General features: G+C 44.5%; 2 protein-coding genes across 2 annotated transcripts in view; one reads left to right on the top strand and one right to left on the bottom strand.

The window, feature by feature from the left end:
* eif2b1 (eukaryotic translation initiation factor 2B, subunit 1 alpha) overlaps positions 1–16,248 on the top strand; it is a 1,065,098-nt gene that overhangs the window by 769,989 nt on the left and 278,861 nt on the right. The window lies entirely within an intron of this gene.
* Positions 1–16,248, bottom strand: part of dnah10 (dynein axonemal heavy chain 10) — a 350,590-nt gene that overhangs the window by 220,729 nt on the left and 113,613 nt on the right. Inside the window, 3 exon segments of the mRNA XM_078554603.1 lie at positions 2,414–2,647; positions 4,201–4,357; positions 9,875–10,086. Coding sequence (XP_078410729.1) covers positions 2,414–2,647; positions 4,201–4,357; positions 9,875–10,086 — 603 coding nt within the window.

The following is a 16,248-nucleotide window of genomic DNA, read 5'->3' as shown; positions in this document are numbered from 1 at the left end:
GCTTTTGGAAACCTCATCCCACCCGTGGATGAGGTTTCCAAAAAAATGCAAAGGCCGCTTGGCCTTTTCACCTGCCGCCAACCGTTAGGTTGGATGGGTAGCGAAAAATTTAAGGGCAACTAGGGATGGGCAATAAATGCTAGCCCAGCCAACGAAGTCCACATCCCGTGAACGAATAGAGAAAAAAAAAATTAATGGCCTTAACAAACCTTTTAATTGTCAGTGGGTGTGCTGTGGCTCCGGCGTGGGCCCACCGACTGAACTATCACGCAACTGCGCGTTGACGTCGGCATGCTCGGCTGACGTCAACGCGCATCATTTCACACTCAAGTGGGTCGGGTGTACCAAGCGAAAATTTCTGCCCCCGGAGTCCCGTCTACAGCCGCAGAAGCGCCGTCTATTCCCCTCATTAACGAATCCCCTACAATTATTACCCTTCCACACTTCTTCCTCCCCTCCTGAGCAGCCGGGCCACCCTCAGTGCCATGGCCTTGGTTCTGGCTGGTCTCCACAGAGGAACCGTCACTCTCACCATTTTCCAAGGCCAAAAAACGGTTTGCAAGCAAGATGCACACAGGGGACTCCCTCACTACCTGCCTGGTCCCCTTCTTCTGTCTGGCGGTCACCCATTCCATCTCTGCTTGAACTTGCTTAAGCTGCGGGGTGACCACGTCCTTAAACGTGCTATCCACGAATCTCTCAGCCTCGTGAATGCACCATAGTGCCCCCAGCTGCTGCTCAAGCTCTGAAACCTGGAGCTTGAGTTGCTCCAGTCAGAGGCACCTCCTGGACACATGGTCATCCAGACCGTCAGGATATTCTATGATTTCCCACATAGCACAGGATGTGTAAATCATGGGACTGAGCTCCCCAGGCATATCTTAGCTAAATAGAATATGGGCCCTTGCTTTTATTTTACCGTTACTCCTACTTGAATATAGACTAGATGCTAGATCCTCTAGATAGACTAGATTCTCTAGGTGCTGCTGACTGCCTGTCCTAGGGTCCACCCTCGCACTCTCCTCTAGGCCCTTGGTTCCCTAGAATTTCTGGGAAGTTATCTGTGTCTTCCTTAAGTAAACACTAAAGTAATTGTTTAGAGTAGTTGTTTAATTGCTCTGCTATTTCCTTGTTCTCTATTATAAATTCTCCCATTTTGGGCTGTAAGGGACCTACGCTTGTCTTTGCTAATCTTTTTGTTTTTACATAGTTGTAGAAGCTTTTACAGTCCACTTTTATGTTCCTTGCAAGTTTACTCTCATACTCTATTTTTTCCCTCTTAATCAATCTCTTGGTCCACCTTCGCTGAATTCTAAACTGCTCCCAATCCTCAAGCTTGCTACTTTTCCAGGCAACTTCTTATGATCCTCTTTGGATCTAATACTATCCTTAATTTCTTTTGTTAGCCATGGTTGGGCTGCTTTTCCTGTTGCATTTTTCCACAAATAGCAGCTGGTGCTAGATCAATTGTTCATTTTAAATCTGAGATTGATAGATTTTGGTTCACTAAAGATATTAAGGGATATGGGGAAAAGGCAGGTATGTGAAATGAGGTCACAGATCAGCCATGGCAGAACAGGCTACAGGAGCTAAATGATCTTCTCCTGTTCAACTTTCTAAAGCTGGAACTACAAGTAAATAGTGAATATTTCAAATAAAAACAAAACAATGCTGGAAATATCAGCACACTGGCAGATTCTGTAAAGAGAAAAGGCTCTTCCAGGTGTGGACTCTATATCAGAGCTGGAAAGGCACTGATCGAAAATTAACCTCAACGATCAACAAATAACATTAACAACCAATAAACGTAACTGAAGATACAGTGAAGTCCCGCTGTTTACGGGGGCTACATCCCATGAAACCTCGCAAACGGTGAAATTGCGAACAATGAACATGCTTTTCCATGGGGCTGAATTAGATAGCTTCCAGCCATATGAGGGGAGCATTGGTTTGGGCAGTTACTCTGCTCAATATTGTGGTGCAGTACCTGTATCCGACAGATGAGAGAGCCTCTATGCAATACATCAGTGAAGATTTCAAAATGAACACCACCATTATTGCAGTGAGTTTCGGACATTTCTGTGTTAATCTCTTTGTTCAGGCTGCAACCATTCCAGCCTCTGATCCATTATGGCTATTGTCTCCCCAGAGAAAGAAGAGAGAGGGAGAAGAAACCGTGGATGAGCAAACACTGCTCATGCGATGCGTGACATTGTATATAAAGTTCAAAGCGTGGGTAAGTGAAAGTGGCGGGACTTTACTGTATACAGATGGTCACAAGTACTCAAAAGCCTTGTTCAATTTGTTATAATATATACATCAGATATATGATTTTGGAGATAGTTGCATGTTGCAAGGTTGGAGTTGAAACATTGAAATTATTTATACTCAGATTCACTCCTAGAGTCCTTACCGCAATCACTTCACCAATTAGGGACAGGTTTCTCTCCCATTCCTGCACTGTGCTCAGAAAAGGTCCCACAAATCTGCTTCCAGCCATGCTTTGCAGGTTCATGGCATTGTCATCAAGTATCTGAAGTATGTCATCCACCGATCCCAGAATGTAGCCTCGATCCTGAGATCCTTTGTAATACTTCTGCACAGTGAATTTCATAGTTTCCCAGGTATCCACAATCTCCTTGACACCCTGTGTACAGAAAGAACAGCCAAACTCAGCAATAATAAGGTCTTACTCTCAACAATAACCTAACCTTCCAAAGTGGCATTTATCCCCCAGTTAGCCGACCATTACCAAGGTGGCTACACTTCAGTACTGAAAAAATACATAGGCACTGATAAACTCCAGCAAAGTGTGGATTCTGTAAATAAACACAATTTCATAATAATGCAGTATTTTAAAACTTTTAGTACAAAATAAATCATTTTTATGCAAAATATATAAATAGGCACACACTTGAGAATCTGTAATTTGTTGCAGCACCAGCCATGTGTAACTTGAGAACTTCAGATAACTTTGTGACATGGAATTCAGGGAAAGCTTTCCAAAGAATCAGGGTCCATGATGTGCGCCAAATGATGATATCGGCAATGGTGGGAATATGTCTAGTTAACATCATTTTAAGAATTAATTTAATATTCCCAGCAAGCATCTATGCTCAGAGCAAGACAAATGGGAGAAATGACATTTCAGTGTTGTAGCGCTATCCCGATCCCCTCTTCCCAATCTCCTCTCTCCAGCCCCCTCCCCGGTCCATCTCCCCAATCCCTCTCCATGGCTCTTCTCCCCATTCTGTCCCATTAGCCCTCTCCCCAATTCCTCTCCCAGGCCCCTCTTCTCGAACACTCTCCCCAGTCCATTTCCCCAGTCCCTCTTGCCGATCCCTCTCCCCAGTCCCTCTCCGAGGCCCCTCTCCCCAAGCACTCTCCCTGAGCCGCTCCTCCCAGTCCCTTTACCGGTCCCTCTCCCTGGTCCCTCTCTCTGATCCCTCTCCCCAGTCTGTCTCCCAGATCCCTCTCTTCGATCCCTCTCCACGAACCCCTCTACCCAGCCCTCTCCCCGATCACTTTCCTTGAACCCCTCTCCCAGCCCCTCTTCCCGATCCCCTCTATGGTCCCTCTCCCCAGATCCTCTCCTTGACCCCGCTCCCCGGCCCCTCTCCCCAAACACCTCTTCCCGGCCCCTTCCCTATCCCTCTCCCCGGTGCATCTCCCCAAGCCCTTCTCCCCGGCTCCTCCCCCCTGGTCCCTCTCCCCAGTCCCGCTCCCCAGCCCCTTTCTCCGGGCCCTCTCCCTGATCCCTCTCCCCAGCCCCATTCCCCTCCCCGGTCCATCTCCCCAAACCCCTCTCCCCAGCCCCTTTCCCCGATCCCTTTATCCGAACCCCACTCCCCAATCCCTCTCCCCAGACCCTCTCCCCAGTCCCTCTTCCCGATCCCTTTCCCCGGCCCCAATCCCAGATCCCTCACCCCAGTCTATCACCCCAAACACCTCTGCCTGGCCCCTCTTCCCGATCTCTTTCCCCCATTCCTCTCCCTGGCCTCTCTCTCCAATCCTTTTCCATAAGCCCTTCTCCCCGATCCCATCTTCTGTCTCCCTGATCCCCTCTCCTGTCTCCCTTCTCCCTGACCCTGTCTTCCCATTTCCCAGATCCCTCCTTGCCCTGATCCACATTCCCTTTGAGTATGGATTGTCTGCTCAAAGGTGGGAATTTAAGCTGCTAGTTTTGAAAGTACAGCTCACCTTCTCAATGCCAAGTTCTTTGATTGCAGCAGTAACAATCTCGCCAATGACATCACTGTATTTGTGAAGTTGCATAGCAAACATATTCGCTAAGGTAAATGTTTCAGCTCGTATCTCAAACTCTGTGTCAGTTCTTTCCATTAATGTTCTCCAGTGCCTACAAAATAAATTATATTTGTGACAGTCTGCACAACTGCTAGATCAAGTACTTGAGTTACAGTGGAATACTCAAGCTACAGTGCAATGCTTGAGCTAATGTGGAGTGCTCGAGCTAATGTGGAGTGCTCGAGTTAATGTGGAGTACTCGAGTTAATGTGGCGTATTCGAGCTAATGTGGAGTGCTCGAGCTAATGTGGAGTACTCGAGTTAATGTGGAGTATTCAAGTTAATGTGGAGTACTCGAGCTAATGTGGAGTGCTCGAGTTAATGTGGAGTGCTCGAGTTAATGTGGAGTGCTCGAGTTAATGTGGAGTGCTCGAGTTAATGTGGAGTACTAGAGTTAATGTGGAGTACTCGAGTTAATGTGGAGTGCTCGAGCTAATGTGGAGTGCTCGAGTTAATGTGGAGTGCTTGAGTTAATGTGGAGTGCTCGAGCTAATGTGGAGTGCTCGAGTTAATGTGGAGTATTCGAGTTAATGTGGAGTACTCGAGTTAATGTGGAGTATTCTAGTTAATGTGGAGTGCTCGAGCTAATGTGGAGTACTCGAGTTAATGGGAGTATTCGAGTTAATGTGGAGTACTCGAGTTAATATGGAGTGCTCGAGTTAATCTGGAGTGCTCGAGTTAATGTGGAGTGCTTGGGTTAATGTGGAGCACTCGAGTTAATGGGAATATTCGAGTTAATGTGGAGTACTCAAGTTAATGTGGAGTACTCAAGGTAATGGGAGTATTCGAGTTAATGTGGAGCACTCAAGTTAATGTGGAGTATGCTAGTTAATGTGGAGTGCTCGAGCTAATGTGGAGTACTCGAGTTAATGGGAGTATTCGAGTTAATGTGGAGTACTCGAGTTAATGTGGAGTGCTCGAGTTAATCTGGAGTGCTCGAGTTAATGTGGAGTGCTTGGGTTAATGTGGAGCACTCGAGTTAATGGGAGTATTCGAGTTAATGTGGAGTACTCAAGTTAATGTGGAGTACTCGAGGTAATGGGAGTATTCGAGTTAATGTGGAGCACTCGAGTTAATGTGGAGTATTCAAATTAATGGGAGTATTCTAGTTAATGTGGAGTATGCGAGTTAAGGGGAGTGTTAATATGGAGTATAAAATCTGCAGGGTAATTACAAGGAGATGCAGGCATTATAGAGTAGTTATAATGGGGGACTTCAATTACCCAAATGTAGACTGGGACAGTGGTAGTGTAAAGAGCAGAGAGGGGCAAAAGTTCCTAGATTGTGTTCAGGACAATTTTCTACAGCAGTATGTGTCCAATCCAACAAGAAAAGACACACTGTTAGACCTGGTTCTTGGAAATGAGGCGGGCCAAGTAGATCAAGTGTCAGTGGGGGAACATTTAGGAGACAGTGATCATTGTATTGTATGTTTTAGGATGATGATAGAAAAGGACGATTGGCAATCCAGAGTGAAAATAATTAACTGGACGAGAGCCGACTTCGATGGGGCAGGAACGGAGCTGGGCCAGATAGACTGGAACAAAAGATTGACAGGAAAAACTGTAGGTGAACAATGGGCTACCTTCAAAAAAGAATTGGTTTGGGCACAGTAAAGGTATGTTCCATCGAAAGGGAAAGGTAGGGAAAACAAATCCAGAGCTCCCTGGATAAAAAAGGAGATTGAAATTAAGATAAGGAAGAAAAAGTGTGCTTATGACAGGTGTCAGGTAGAAAATACAACTGAGAATCAAGAGGAATACAGAAGGTTCAGAGGAGAGGTGAAAAAGCATATAAGAGAAGCGAAGAGGGATTATGAGAAAAGACTGGCAGCCAACATAAAGAGGAATCCCAAAGTCTTCTATAGGCATATAGATAGTAAAAGGGTAGTAAAAGGAGGAGTAGGGCCTATTAGGGACCTAAAAGAGAATTTACGCATGGACAAAGGGGCCATGGCTGAGGTACTAAATGAACACTTTGCATCCGTCTTTACCAAGGAGGTAGATGCTATCCAGGCCATGGTGACAGACGAGGAAACTCTGTCACTAAAAGGGTTCAAAATCGATGAGGAGGAAGTGTTGAATAGACAGTTGACAAGGCATCGGGACCAGATGAGATGCATCCAAATATATTGAAGGAACTTCTTATCGTGTGCACGGACAGTCTATACATGGCCCAACCAGAACTGGACACATTTTTGCGCCTTGTTATTGAATTCGGCAAGATCTGCAACAGTGCAGGGTTCCTCTAGAGATAGGCATTGCAGGAGATGTTGCATAGTCTGTGGCTCAGTTCCACATTCACAAGTTGTCGGGCTGGTTGTATAACCCCATTTGCTTAGTGACATCTTTGAACGACCTACACCAGTCCTAAGTCTGTTAAGGCACTTCCAGGTTGCCCAGTTGCAATTAGCTCCTGGGGGAAGGCTTTCATCCGGTAGAATTTCCAACACTGGGGGTTGTTCGAGACTGGCGAGCCGGTCTTTCCACAAAGCGATGCGGGCTTCAGATGGGGTTGATTGTAATGGAACAACACTGTTCATGAAGCTCTCCCTTGACTTTAGGCAGCTGGGTGTAGGTGTATGACCATGTAGAGGGTGCCTCTCATCTGATGTTTGGCGGAGTCGCTCTTTCTTGCTGGCTACCGTTCTTCTTATATCAGGGGGAGTGATACCCGCCAGGATATATAGGCTGTTGGTGTTTGTTGGTTTTAAACAACCTGTGATAAGTAGGCAGCTTGCATTCAGAACGGCATCCATCTTCTTTGTCTTTTCGATGTGGTTCTTGAAGGTGAGGCATCTGTCAAGGGTGACTCCTAAGTAGATAGGGTGCTCGCAATGCGTCAGTGTTGCTCCACACCAGGTTACTTTAAGCTGGCATTTGGCTTCATGGTTTCTGAGGTGGAATGCACAAACTTGCGTCTTTGATGGGTTTGCGCGAAGGTGGTTTTCTTCATAGTAGGATGTTAGTCCCTCCAAAGCCTCAGAAAGCGTTTTCTCCATGGTGTTAAAATCAGTGCTTTGGGCAGTGACACATAAGTCATCAGCATATATAAAATGGCGTGTGACATCGTCTATAGGTTGGTCATTCGAGTAGATGTTGTAAAGCAGCGGTGCAAGCATGCTTCCCTGAGGAAGACCATTCTTCTGAATACGCCACCTGCTGCGCTTCCCACCTAGTTCAACATAGAACCGACAATTCTGAAGCATGCTTTCTAACAGCTCTGTTAAGTGAATATCTTTTGTCATCTCTAGGATCTTGCAGAGGAGCTGTCTATGGTTCACTGTATCGTATGCTGCTGACAGGTCTACAAAAACGGCACCTGTTACCATCCTTTGCTCAAAACCATCTTCGATATGTTGTGTGAGGTTGAGCAGTTGGCTTGTTGTTGATTTGCCCGGGGCAGAAACCTGCTTGCTCAAGAGCGTCAAAACACCTGGGACACCTTGATAGAGACAACAGATCTTACAAAAAACAGCAAGAAGGCATGGTCTCTCACACGCAAACTTGGAGGCGATCCCAAGAAAGCTGCCCAACATCCCAATGTGTCTGCAAACCAAGTTGCACACCAGTTGCTCCTAAATGGAAAAATCAACAAGTAACAACCAAGAGCACAACTAGATAGGAAGAAGTACAGCGATGACCCTGGCTTCACTGGACCATTCACCATGGAAGGGCTGGAAACTGGTATATCTAGTCTAAAATACGGGAAAGCATTTGGTCTTGACAACATAGCAACAGAGCAGATAAAGCATTTTGGACAGCATGCAAAGAAATGGCTCCTACAATTGTTCAACCACTGCCTGGCAACACATAAGCTACCTAATATTTGGTAGAAGGCACGTGTAATAGCACTATTAAAGCACGGAAAAGATCCTTCAGATCCTAAGAGCTTTCGGCCAATTTCACTGCTTTGCCACACCAATAAGCTGTTTGAACGCCTGATACTCAATAGGATAGCACCAACTGTAGATGAGAAGATCATTCCAGAGCAAGCAGGTTTCTGCCCCGGCAAATCAACAACAAGCCAACTGCTCAACCTCACACAACATTTTGAAGGAACTGAGAGTGGCCATAATCTTTCAGTCTTCCCTAGACTCAGGGGAGGTGCCAGAGGACTGGAGAATTGAAATAATTATGCCCTTGTTCAAAAAAGGTCATAAGGATAAGCCCAGCAATTACAGACCAGTCAGTTTAACTTCAGTGGTGGGCAAGCCTCTAGAAACAATTATTCAGGACAGAATTAGCAGTCACATGGAAAAATATGGGTTGATAAGGAAGGGCCAGCATGGATTTCTAAAGGGGAAGTTGTGTTTAACTAACTTGCTGGAGTTTTTTGACAAGGTAATGGTCAATGGATGTTTTTCAGGCTGGAGGAAGGTTTATAGTGGAGTTCCCCAGGGGTCGGTGTTGGGACCCTTGCTTTTCCTGATATATAGTAATGATCTAGATCTTGGTGTGCAGGGAACAATTTCAAAGTTTGAGGATGATATGAAGCTTGGGAGTGATGTGAACTGCGAGGACAGTGTGGAACATCAAGAGGACATGAACAAGTTTTGTTGGAGTGGGCAGATAGGTGGCAGATGAAGTTCAATGTGGAGAAGTGTGAGGTGATGCATTTTGGTAGGAAGAACATGGACAGACAATCTAAAATAAGCGGTGGAATTTTGGAGGGGGTGCAAGAGCAGAAAGACTTGAGTGCATATGTGTATAGATCATTGAAGGTGGCAGGACAGGTGGAGAGATCAGTTAATAAAGCATATAGTATCCTGGGCTTTATTAATAGGGGCATAAAGTACAAGAGCAGGGAGGTTATGCTGAATTTATATAAGACACTCGTTAGACCTCAGCTGGAATATTGTGTACAGTTCTGGGCACCATGTTATAGGAAGGATGTAAACACATTGGAGAGAGTGCAGAAGAGGTTTACAAGAATGGTTCCAGGGATGAGAAACTTCAGCTATGAGGGTAAACTGGAGAGGTTAGGACTGTTCTCCTTGGAGAGAAGAAGGCTGAGAGGAGATTTGATAAAGATGTTCAAAATCATGAGGGGGCTGGGCAGAGTAGATAGGGAGAAGCTCAAGAACGAGAGGGCATAGATTTAAAGTGATTTGCAAAAGATGCAAAAGTGACATGAGAAGAAACCTTTTCATACAACGAATGGTTCGGGTCTGGAATGCGCTGCCTGGAAGTGTGTGGAGGCAGGTTCAATTGAGGCATTCAAGAGGGCATTAGATGATTATTTGAATAGAAATAATGTGCAAGGGTACAGGGAAAAGGCAGGGCAATGGCACTAAGTCATAATGCTAATTTGGAGAGCCAGTGCAGAAGGAATGGCCTCCTTCTGTGCCATTAAGATTCTGTGATTCTGACTGCTCGAATTAATGTGGAACGCTCCAGTTAATGTGGAGTACTTGAGTTAATGTGGAGTGCTCGACTTAATGGGGAGTACTCCAGTTAACGGGAGTACTCAAGTTAATGGGAGTATTCGAGTTAATGTGGAGCGCTCAAATTTACCTATGGCTGTTTTGAACAAAGCAATCTGAACCGAAGAGGTTAATGAAACTAACCTCTCTCTTAATGCCTCATTTTTCAAGTCCAATAACAAAGGAATGGATTCCTTAAATTCTTTCATCTGAGATTCAAGATAGAAACCCACTGAGAGGCTGCGAACATCTTTTGGTAGCTTTCTGAAAGCCTTCAAAAACCCATCAATTCCTTCTTGAAGTAGCTGTACGTTTAGATCCGCCCATAATGTCTCAGACCATTCGTCTTTAGCAATCTAGAAAAACGGTAACAGGTTAATGGAAAAGCAAAATTCAGCATATGTTGGAACTCTGAAATGAAAACAGCTGGGAATACTCAGCAGGTCAGGCTCCTGTGGAGAGAGAAATAGAGTTAATGTTTCAGACCAAGCACCTTTTCATCAGAAACAATCTGATGAGAAGTCATCAATCTGGAACGTTAAACTCTGTTTCTCACTGATAATCCCCCAGGTTTTCTGCTACTGGTAGGTGTAAATCGTAAATCCAGAATAAATTCTTTGTCAGGATGCCTCTTACCCTCTGGATTCATAATTTCTTTTGTTCTTCTTTAAAACCTGGCACTACACTGTCATCACGGTGTTGACCTCTGAACACAATGCCTGAACCACCCTGTTGAGGTTTTAACATCTGATTTCTGTTCTCTTCCATGTTTGCAGGTTTTTTAATGTCCAACCCTGTAAAGAAAGTCTCAACCAGCCAAACATCCGATTTGTCCTCCTCCTGTTTAAATGCAGGATTACTTTTATCTTCAAGTTCGTTTCCATGATTTAAATCTTCAGTGTTCTTTTCCAGGAGATGCAGATTTAACACAACCTCCTTATGTGCAAGCAGTTCATTCTTCTATTGAGTAAAATACTTTTTAGATGCTTGAAGAACCTTGTTAAGGTAATGTCAATGATCAGATAAAAAAGCTTGATACTCTTTTCCAGTCAGTTCACAAATTCTTTCAAATTCTTTTTGCTTTTTATCCTCTAACTCAACACGAGCTTGGGGTCAAATTATTTTCTTGTAAGAGCAACAGCTTCGTCATTTTGAACTTTCAATTTATGTTCAAAAACACAAATTCTTCCTCATAGCTCAATGGTATCAATATTGGTTGTAGCTGAGTCTTTTGATTTCAAAGCAACGCTTTCCTTTGTTTCATCATTATCTTGGAGTATTCATTGACACCCCTTTCTCAGGCTGTGCTGCCATGCTGAATTTAAACAAATTCAATTCATCACCAGCTGCTATTAACCCTTTGTTCTCAGTCCAATATCCCAATGTCCCTTTAACATCAACAATCTGAGCTTTTGACTCTTAGGACATATCTTTATTAAAACAGTAATTTCCACAGCAGGATTACAGAAAACCATGGATTTTTGTGTGTCATTTGATTTCCCTCGAACAGTTTCAGTTTTAACAACTTCACCGGTCTTTTCTGAAGCCACTGGAGACAGAATCACCTTATTTCCAGCTGGTCCCCATATAAAATCAACATCTTTAATGGTACTTTAGGCACAATCCTACAACTACAATTCCAGAAATTAAACCACATTTTAAATTAACTTTATGCCACAGAGCGGTTAAACAACATCCATTAATACCCTGCATCAACACATTTTTATATAGTGAATTTTCTGGAAGAAAATCTCCTTCACTTGCCATCATCATTTATTGAACTGACCCTCTTGAAGAATATTAATTTGCTTGAAAGCTTTACTGTACAAAAATGGGGATACTTCACCCTAGAACACAAAACTTTTGTAACTTTCTATGCTTTGATCTATTCCAACTGTAAATACAATTGAAGCTACCTGTTTGTCACAAGCTCCCTCTACTGGTACAGTATTTCCTGAAGACACGCTATGCACTCCCACAAGTGCTACAGTTTTGGCATTTAGTTTCCAACACTCTGCCTTCACATGTCCTCTTTTATGACAAAAATAACAAGTCAGTCCCCTTGAATTATGTTTATCCTCTATATTGTCTTTTTTACGACTCTGATTATCAGTCTTTTCATGTGATATCAACCATTACAGCAGCTGCCCTTACCTTAGAAGCTTTATGATCTTCTAGGCGTGATCTTATTCCTAAAGGGACACTATTTTTAATATTTTCCATTAGCATTGCTTCTTGAAGGTTTTCAAGTTCTTGTTTAATTTTCATAGATCTTATACCACCTATCAAACATTATTTCCTTTTCTTTGGCAAATTCCTCAAAAGTCTGATTCTGTTTCTTCCTTAGATTTGTTTACCTTTGCCTTTAATCTTCCAGAAATAACTCGCGGACATTTAGACCAGCAGTTTTCACTGTATCATAGTCATTGGATTGTGAAAATTGATTGTGATTGATATGTGAAAGTATGAGTATTGTATACTTCTAACGTTTCTGCCACAAACAAGCTTTACAATAAAATTGTCCAACTTTCTTGTGGCCATTGCAACTTTGTTGCTATTTTCTCAAATGACACAAAATGCGTTTCATTTCCTTCCTCACTGAATTTAGGCACTAAGCAAATGTTCCTTACCAAATCAAAACCAGGAGCTCAATCTGAGTCAATGTCAAGTTTTCCTGCTGCCCCCATTCAGTAATTAACTTTTCTTTGTCAAGATCAAATTTCCTCTCTTCCTTTTCTCTCTGGAGTTCAAGGTTTTCCCTTTCTGACTTATCCTTTCCTCTTTTGCTTTGAAACCCAAATTCAAGATTTTGCATTTCCCATTCTTCCTCTTTCTTTTTCCTCTCTTTCCCTTTGGAATTCAAGTTCTTGTTTGTTTAAACTCTGGCAAATCCCAGGTGTATTTGTTTCCAACTCTGGATTCATAACCCACAAGATATTGCTTTTTACCATAGAGACAGATAACTTTTAAAAAGAGATTTGAATTTCCAGTGACCAACTTAAAGGAATCGCATGAGAAGATTTCAAGTTTTAAGGTTTTTACCATAACAAACAAACTAAAATCAACATCAACTAAACATTATTTAGTTAGCAAGTATTACACTAAACTCCAGAAAAGGTATCTCTTATTAGTTTCTTAACATAACCAATAACCCCACACAAGGTTATACATTACGCTGCACTCTCCACAGAATTATAGTCTGTACAGGAACAAGTCTAAAAGCTCCTCCCAGCTCCCAACAGGCTCGCTTCCCCCTGTTTCACCGAATCATAACATGCTGTGTTCATCTAAAGTCGTTTCCCTCAGTCTTCTGAGAATCCCTAAATCGATTTTCACCAGCAAGGCCAACTCCAATGATTCCTTCTCCCGGCCTCACCAGGGCGAATCTTCCAGTGTCCTTAAATGAACATGGGTTCCATCTCTTCAACCAGAGGACAAGTTCCCACCAGCATTCTGCCACAGCTGTTATTTTCTGGTCTCTCTGTGTCCAGGGGTTCTTACAAGTCAGACAGCTTGGGAGTCTATAAGTCTACCCATGGCAAAGCTAGTTGCTCTATCCATTGTTTTCAGAGGCAGAATCTTCTGTTTGGCGTGCAGGGGTGGGTCCTGCAAGTCAACGTATAAAATGACGCGCGGTGATATCGGGCATGCATCCTGATATCACCGCGTCATTCTGATCTTCCATTTGGTGGGCGTGCACCGGAGTCGGCTGCACACCCGCCGAACTATCAAAGGCCTGTTAAGGCCATTAATTAACTAATTAAACCTTAAGGTTGGCGGGCAGGTGAAGAGCCCAGGCGGCCTTCACACTTCTCATGAAACCTCATCCACAGGTGGGATGAGGTTTCATGAAGGGTTTATTAAGTGAATGAAAATTTTAATGAAAATTCATAAACATGTCCCAGCTCATGTGACACTGTCACATGAGGGGACACGTCTGAATAATTTTATTTTTTTATTTTTACCATCTTTGACACTGAACTTAATCTTCCTGAGCCATGGAGCTGCCTCAGGGAGATTTCTGCGCTCATTTGTGCGCATGCACGAAAGAGCACAACCCTGACTCTCCCTCCTTCCTCCACCCGCACAGGTTGCACTGAGCTCTACCGGGCGCGCGTCACGCAAGGTGGGCCTTAATTGGCCCGCCCACATAAAATGGCAGTGTGCAGCCGATCGCAGGTGCCGATCAGCTCCGCAACCGCCCGCACCCGCTCCGGGCCGGCCCACCTGACAGGGAGAAAATTCTCCCCCAGGTGTTAAAATGGCTCAAGAATTTCAATAGCACCCTGGGCCCCTTGTCTCCATGGTAACGAGCCCACACAGGCTTATTGTCGGGTAGAACTAGTAAGAGGTCACATGTTCCTTTTCCTTACTCCATTTTACTTTGAATTAAAGATGCAGTTTAAACATAACCATCTTATAATGTCTAGCAGTCATTACACCATATTCAATGCTGTTCCTGATCTAGCGTCAGGAGCTGCATCAATCTCATCACGTGATAGTTCCCTCTTCTCACCACTCCCCCGTGCCCACTTTATCCGGAACCATTTCACCTCCCCATAGCACTATGCATAAATTATTTAGCAGATAAGCTGGCCAGAGCCAGGAGCCAATGTAACGTTCTTCTATGATTCCATCCACTAAAACTTCACTATGCTGTGTCATCAGCAAACTTGCCTTAAATTGCAAGAGGACAATATAGCGTTTGTACATGGGTAATGAGGCAGACAGACAGCACGATGCTACATTCAAGGAAATACTGTTTGAAACTACTGGGGTTTCAGGCACAACAAATTGTCCCAATCGACAAGGCTTGTGCACATGCTCCACAGTTCCTCAAATAAAGCCCATGGGCGGAATTTTCCATGCCCGTGGCGTCGGGCGTGTTCAGCAGTATGAGGGGACAATATGGCAAGAAGGCCATATTTACGACATTGTGAAACCAGTTTGCAATCGTTTGCTCTGCCTGTCAATGGCGCGCTGCGTTTTCCGCCGTCAGGAAGGAAGCGGCCATGCATTACATGCATTAGGGAAACCTTGTATAAAGTGATCATTCCTCCACAGCTGAGACAGTTCAGACAGAGCCACATTAACATGCTTGGAGTCGGGCCCCTAGCTTCTCTGCCCACTCAAGCAACACAGAGGCATGAAAGTGCCACCAAATGCTCCAGAGCTTTTCACCCCTCGGGCACAGACTGCCAGCTAATGAGCGTTTTAGTGGACTGCAGAACAATTGGATGACTGGGCAAGTTGTAGAATCCCCTTGTGAAGGCTGGTCATGGAGCAGTCACTGGTGGAGGCGCTCACAGCCCCTTGCAATGTCATCATTCTGGTTTGGACCAGTCTCCCCCATGGTTCAAGCTAACAGTGCAGCCTTGCAATGCGGGTTAGGAGAATGTCTGCACCTGAGCTGAGAGCACAACTTGCAGTCCAATGGGCAAAGCTGCTGCCAATCGGTCAGGTGGAGTGGGATGGAGTTGGGTGGGGTCTCGGGCGGCCATGCAGCGCACGAAACTCTGGTCATCCAAATGGTGCATTAAGGGGCCTTCAGACTTAACCAAGAGATGTTCTTAGAACACCCATGCTAACCCACACATCTCTGTCTTTCATCCTGCAGGAGGAGTACATCAGGAGCATGGAGCCTGGTGAACTAACTGTATGCCTCGTGGCTGTTAGAGAACGAAGACAAAGGAGAAGAGAGTGACGGAGGCGCCTGGCTGGGCAGAGGGAGGAGCAGCACCCTTGGGAAGAAGGGGTGGCTGGGGCTGCCACACACACCGCTGAAGAACTACATCGAGCCATCGCTGGACAGGGCCTAGTTAGACCCAGGGTCTCCATTCCTGCAGATGACCAAGAACCAGTGTTGCTGAATACAGGAACAGGAGAAGACCATTCAGCCCGTCGAGCCTGCTCCGCCATTCAATATGATCATGGCTTCATGGCTGATCGAACAATACCTTTTACCCACACTATCCCAATAACCCTTTACGTTATTGTTAATCAGAAATCTATCAATCTCTACCTTAAACATACTCAATGACTGAGCTTCCACGGCCCTCTGGGGTAGAGAATTCCAAAGATTCACAACCCTCTGAGTAAAGAAATTTCTCTCACCTCAGTCCTAAGTGGCTTCCCCCTTATTTTGAAATTGTGTCCCCTGGTTCCAGATTCCCCAAACAGGGGAAACATCTCACCTACATCTACCCTGTCTAGTCCTTTAAGTATTTTGTAGGTTTCAATGAGATCATCTCTCATTCTTCGAAATTCTAGAGAATACAGGCCCAGTTTCCCCATCCCTGGAACAAGTCTGGTGAACTCTAGTTGCACTCCTTCTATGGCAATAATATCCTTTCTGAGGTAAGGGGGCCAAAACTACACACAGTACCCCGGGTGCGGTCTAACCAAGCTTCTATAAATTGAAGCAAGACATCACTACTCCTGCACTCAAATCCTCTTGCGATAAAGGCTAACATATCATTAGCCTTCCTAATTGGCCGCTGCACCTGCATGTTAGCTTT

This window comes from Cetorhinus maximus, chromosome 12 (genome assembly GCF_964194155.1).
Source record: "Cetorhinus maximus chromosome 12, sCetMax3.hap1.1, whole genome shotgun sequence".
Lineage (NCBI taxonomy): Eukaryota > Metazoa > Chordata > Chondrichthyes > Lamniformes > Cetorhinidae > Cetorhinus > Cetorhinus maximus.
This window is presented reverse-complemented; position numbering and strand designations above follow the sequence as displayed.